This window comes from Leiobunum rupestre, chromosome 6 (genome assembly GCF_980474605.1).
Source record: "Leiobunum rupestre chromosome 6, qqLeiRupe1.1.hap1, whole genome shotgun sequence".
Classification (NCBI taxonomy): domain Eukaryota; kingdom Metazoa; phylum Arthropoda; class Arachnida; order Opiliones; family Sclerosomatidae; genus Leiobunum; species Leiobunum rupestre.
This window is the reverse complement of record NC_143389.1, coordinates 14,809,181-14,815,180: the sequence shown is the minus strand read 5'-3', so window position 1 is coordinate 14,815,180 and position 6,000 is coordinate 14,809,181. Positions and strand designations below refer to the sequence as shown.

The 6,000-nt window shown below is 30.5% G+C and overlaps 1 protein-coding gene across 1 annotated transcript in view; it reads left to right on the top strand.

The window, feature by feature from the left end:
* Positions 1-1,195: 1,195 nt before the first annotated feature.
* LOC149939343 (multidrug resistance-associated protein 1-like) overlaps positions 1,196-6,000 on the top strand; it is a 41,788-nt gene continuing 36,983 nt past the window's right edge. Inside the window, exon 1 of the mRNA XM_090177296.1 lies at positions 1,196-1,273. Within this exon, the coding sequence (XP_090033422.1) occupies positions 1,244-1,273 (30 nt within the window). The 5' untranslated portion in view covers positions 1,196-1,243. The remainder of the gene's footprint in view (positions 1,274-6,000) is intronic.

Genomic DNA, 6,000 nt, shown 5'->3' with positions numbered 1-6,000 from the left:
TTACAACGCGTAGGAGGGTAGTAGCAAGCCCTACATGCCAGGCGAGCCAACAGCTCCCTACACTAACTATTACCGTTAACCTCTACAAGTTTTTATCGAAGGGGAAACCCGCTTAAAGCAGTGGGGAGAAAACTTGCAAACTCAACGCAGAAGGAGTGGTTCCGAGTTTTCAACCATTGCCACAAGATGGGATCGAACCCGGCTCCTCTTGCTGCGAGGCGAAAGCGCTAACCACTGCGCCACCCCATTCATATCTGCACCGTCAATAATACCACATGTTCGATTTTGATTGTGTTTCGCTAAAGGTCATTTAGAAATAGACAGAAAAGTTTTTAAATCCAAAAACGTAAATAAGTTTAGTGACAACTGAGGTTAGCGTACGGATATGCTTAAATATACTGAGGTGGTTTTTCAATAACCGCAGGGCATTCAATGTCCGAGAAGTTTCGTTTCCATCTTAAGAACTGAAACAAGACAAAAAATGCGGGAGGAAAAACTTCATAAATTATAACTGGGCGAATAAAAATATTAAACTTTTCCTGTTTTTCTCAACAAATCTGAGACGTCGTATAAAATCAAGAATAGGAAAATTGTGTATTTCTATTGAAATTTTCTTTTGTCTAGAAAAAAATGAATTATTCTAAGGTTTTCATAATAACTTTTCAACGGAATGCCACCAATAGTAACAGTTAATCGTACTATTTGCGAATATCTGGTTCACGGCCACCCAAGTGACCAAACTAAACTGATTGTCGATTATGACTTTCGAAGTGTTTAGTTTATTATAAAAAATATAGAATAAATTATGTAGAAAATGCAGCGAGTTTGAAGCAATACTATTTTATTGGAGTCATTCGCTCTCCAACACACTGAATTTATGTCAACAACAGTGACTGCTAGAATAAGAAATTACTCCAAGACTTACTTACCCTATTTACGTTTGGTGCGATTAATTAACTATTAGCGTGCATTATTTTCCTTTTGAGGGCTCTTCGTACAAACTGATCGAAGTCTTCTGATACAGAAAATCGAGATAGCCCCATTACGTTATCCTTGTTACTGTTTCTGGGTTTTGCAAACCACATATTGTTTTGTATCACTACCCTTACGGTAGATGGGCGACTAAGATTATGAGTTATCAGTCGACTTAAAAATATCGCTTTTTTCATATGTAAATCTATTTTGTCGATGGCAGACATACATTTAACCCGAGTTTAAGAATGGCTTAAGTTAATTAGACGTTATGGAAAACCTTTGTGGAAGTAAATTTTGGGTAAGTGAAAGTTAACTTATGTGCCTTTATTCTAATTAGAACCTGGGACGCGTGTTTTTATAATTTATCGGCTTACGTGTAGGATATTCAGGACAGGGTTTAAAAAAACCCGGGTGTTTTAAAAAAATACCCAGCCCAGTGGGTTTTTTAGGGTTTTTTTCGGGTTTTATTGGGTATTTATGGGTTTTATTGGGTTTTTTATTTTAAAAATATTAAATATATTATATTTATTAAATTATTATTGTTTATTAAAGATATTATGTTTATTAAATTATTATTGTTTATTAAATATATTATGTTTATTAAAGATATTATGTTTATTAAAGATATTATGTTTATTAAATTATTATTGTTTATTAAAGATATTATTTTTATTAAATTATTATTGTTTATTAAAGATATTATGTTTATTAAAGATATTATGTTTATTAAAGATATTATGTTTATTAAATTATTATTGTTTATTAAAGATATTATGTTTATAAAAGATATTATGTTTATTAAATTATTATTGTTTATTAACGATATTATGTTTATTAACGATATTATGTTTATTAAAGATATTATGTTTATTAAATATATTTTGTTTATTAAATATATTATGTTTATTAAATTATTTTTATTTATTAAATATATTATGTTTATTAAATTATTATTATTTATTAAATATATTATGTTAATTAGGTTGATTAAATATATTAGGTTGATTAAATATATTAGGTTGATTAAATATATTATGTTGATTAAATATATTATGTTGATTAAATATATTATGTTGATTAAATATATTATGTTGATTAAATATATTATGATGATTAAATATATTATGTTGATAAAATATATTATGTTGATTAACTTATTATGGTTTATTAAATATATTATGTTTATGAAATATCTTGTTTCTGGAAAATATATTATATTTTCAAGAAACAATTTACTTTTACAATTTTACATGTGAAAAGGCAATGAAACTTGTGAAAGTCTATAGATATTTCCGCGCTGAACCAAAACACTGGTAATAGGCTAATAGTCTAATAGAGTAAGAGCACTCTGTAGCTTTCGCCATGGTCGCCATTTTGGTCACAAATTTTTTATCTATAGGAAAGAGAATGGGTGACGTACTAGGACGTCACAGTGCCTTTACTCTATAAAGATTTAGATATGAGGTTGTTTAGATAATAAAAGTAATAAAAATCTTACTCTCAGTAAGTTAGTCTTTTTAAGTTCTTAACAAGTTGTAAGAATATTTTTAAATTTCTAAAATAATAAACATCTAAAAATTTTCCACTCGTGTTTTTTAAAATTCAAAACTTAGAATGTGGGTTTTTTAAGTTGGTTTTTTTAGTGGGTAATACCCAAAAAAAACCATGTTTTTTTTAATTCGAACCCTGATTCAGGATAGATATTGTATCCATAGATTAAAGGCTTCAAATGTCGCTTGACGACTTAGGCCTAAGGTGGTGCCTTGGGTATTAGCCTAGCTGATTATTATTATTATTATTATTATTATGTTAAGGTTCTAATAGTGAACCCTTAACCTTATGTTCTTAAAATAGAATTTAATATTGTTATGATTTCAGATAGTAAAATTCAAATGATATGATATTTGAACACAATTATTAATGTATTAATTTTATACCTAATTCCAAACGTTCTAAATTAGAATTTACGAAAATTTAATATTATAATATTATAGCCGAAATTTTTATAACCTTCGAACTAGAGGTCTAAAACTGTTTTTTCAATTGAATATTAAAACGTTAAAGGTCAGAGGTCATCTCAGTGGTAAGGAAATAATAAAGTAAAAAAAATTATTTTTTATATTAGGGGCAAGCAAGGGGGGCGCCATAATTGGATCCTTCACCATCCAAAAACTTGCTGGCACTGCCTAGGGGTTTTAAGGGGTATTAAAGCACTTATCGCTTTCGAGATTTCAGAAAACGCAGTGGTGAAATTTTATCTAGTTTTTAGAAGAATCTTCAAAGTTACAAAAATGGCTCGGAATATGTTTAAATTTTCGGAAACGTATTCCTCTCCGGAGAATAAATCATACATTGATTAAATAGAATATACCCTTATTGGGTAACTGCGATAAACTCCATAAATTCGTATCATAATAAAAATTTGTATTTTGGAAAACGCGTCATTTTTCAAACGTACCAATGCAACTTATCTCACTCATCCTTATGAAAATAGGTCCCAGTTAATTTTCAATAAGGAAGCTCATTCGATATCGATCGTGTTTCCTTTATAAATAGACAGATAATTTATAACAACGAAAACTTAAAGACCGTTGTGACTACTTAAATTAGCTAAATTAAAACTCTCGATGGCTTACGGATATACTGAGGTTGTTTTTTCCCAATCCACGAACACCTGTTTCAAAAAAACGTCGTGGTTATAGCATTTCCATTTGCATACATATACATCGAGTATAAAAGCTTTTAAGCAAATAATAGAAAATACACTCGTATTGCACGTGATTGATCATGTAAAATACGCCTTAAAAATCAAGTGTAAAAGCGCTGCCTACGTTAATCAAGGCCCGTGCACGCACTGTGAGAGAGGGGAGACTTTAAGAAATGCAACTTCTTGTTTTTTTTCGGTAACTTGACGTGAGATGGCTCTCTTCACTAGCCAAATTTAAGGGACCATCTATTTATTTAAAATTGATAGGTTTCAAAATCCAAGGGGGCATGCACAAATGATAATTTTTTGTTAAGAATGCAAGTGAAAATTTAAAATTTACACAACGTAATAAATCGGCTAATATAAATCAGAATATAGTAATTGAATAAATACTAAACTTAGTTGATTTGAGTCCAATGTGCTAGTTAATATGAACCCGTAAAAAAATATTCTTTAAAACCTCTATAAAATCGTATAGAGAGTGATAGAGTGCAAAAGGGGTTCTATAACCTATAGAGTCTTCTATAGCGAAAATGATAGGAAAACCAAGAATCAATTCTACAAACCATTCTTTAGAATCTATTTAAAATTATTTCTATTCAAACTCTTTAAGGCTTAGGTGATTTATAAGTGCAATATGCCAGTGGCGTAGAGGAGTGGGTGCAAAGGGGGCCATGGCCCCGGGCGGCTTAGATGTAGGGTTTAACTAGGAAAATAATAGGGGCGGCAAATTTATGGATTTCCATGGGTCGGCCCCGGGTGGCAGAAATGCACGCAACGCCAATGCAATATACGTTATGATGTTAAAAGAAAATTCGTTATATTTGCATATTTAATAAAAGATGATAAATAAAACGAAGTTTCTTTTAACCTCACAATTAAAACTCTTTAGAAATCGAATTGTTTGGTTTAGGGGGGGGGGGAATACTTAACGATATTAAAGTGTGTAAAATACTTTTATTCAATACTTTTTCTAAATCGCTAAACATCAATTCTAATCACTTTCAAAAATGTTTGGCATTTTAATTACATATATAATCATTAAAATGTGGATTATTAGTGCCAAAAATTAAAACTTTTTCTTCAATATCTGAAATTGGGTAAGCTACAATTTTTCCTGTAAGTTTGCATTTAGAAGCTATTTGATTTTTTATTTGCGATTGATGGTATTCTCTTAACTCTTTCACAATAGCAAAATAACTACAAATACAAAGGCAACTGATTGTAACACATTGGCAAATGTTATCTTTTAACAAATATAAACCTTGAATTATTCCAAAGGAACCGTCTTTTGTTTTGATGCCTGGGTTACACCTTTTTGCTACTTCATGCGCGCAAATAGTTTGTCCAGAAGTCGTTAGTTTTTGAAATTCATAAACTGAATATAAAAGTGCAGAGTTATCTACATTAATATATGGTTGAATGGCTAATTTTTCAGCGTGAGTTAAAGAACAATGTTTTGGTAACCCATGCAAAAAACTTGAATCATTTAATCTACTAATACGCTTTAGCAAAGGGTATCCCCTAAGTAAATCAAAAAAATAATCTTGAATATCTGACGCAGAATCTGAAAACGCATTATCCGAAATTCCGGAGATTTTACTTAAAATGGAATTTTTTTTCGCTATTTGGTGCGGTACTTTCTGAGTTCCATTAAACAATTTCATAAGTTTACCATTCATGTTTTCAAATTGAAAACACGATGTGGCCCATAAAGGTCCCCAATTTGTTACAGTTTCTGGCAAATGAAGAAGCAAATATACATTGTAAGACATGGTATCATTACCATATAATAAAGAATAATTTTCTACAAATAATTTCAAATAATTAACAGCTTCTAAAATCATTTCCGGTGGCACTTTAGTTGAAAGCAAAATTTTTACACCCAATACTAAATATAACCAGTGATTATAAAACCTTCCAGGAAGATATTTCTTTAAAATTACTGGTGAATAAAATAATAACCACGAACGCCATTCATTGGCCTTCCATTGTTTTCTATCTTTCAATGTTCTCGGTGTTCTCGTGACCTCATCTGTAGGTTTTAGTGATAACAATAGACTGTCTATTTCACCAATTTTCCTTCCAAGATAATATTCATGTTGATGACTAGACGAGTCGAACCACATACAAGAGGTTGCTTTAACCACACCTTGGCACACAGAGTGCATATAGTCAACTACAAATCCATTTACTATATCAAAATAGTTAAGAAGAAACAAAATTTTATGTTGCAGAGCGGTTCTGGCATCTTGTTTCATCTGAGCTACGTCTCGTTTTGGAAATTCTCCAGCTTCATAAATTCTGGTATGACCTTC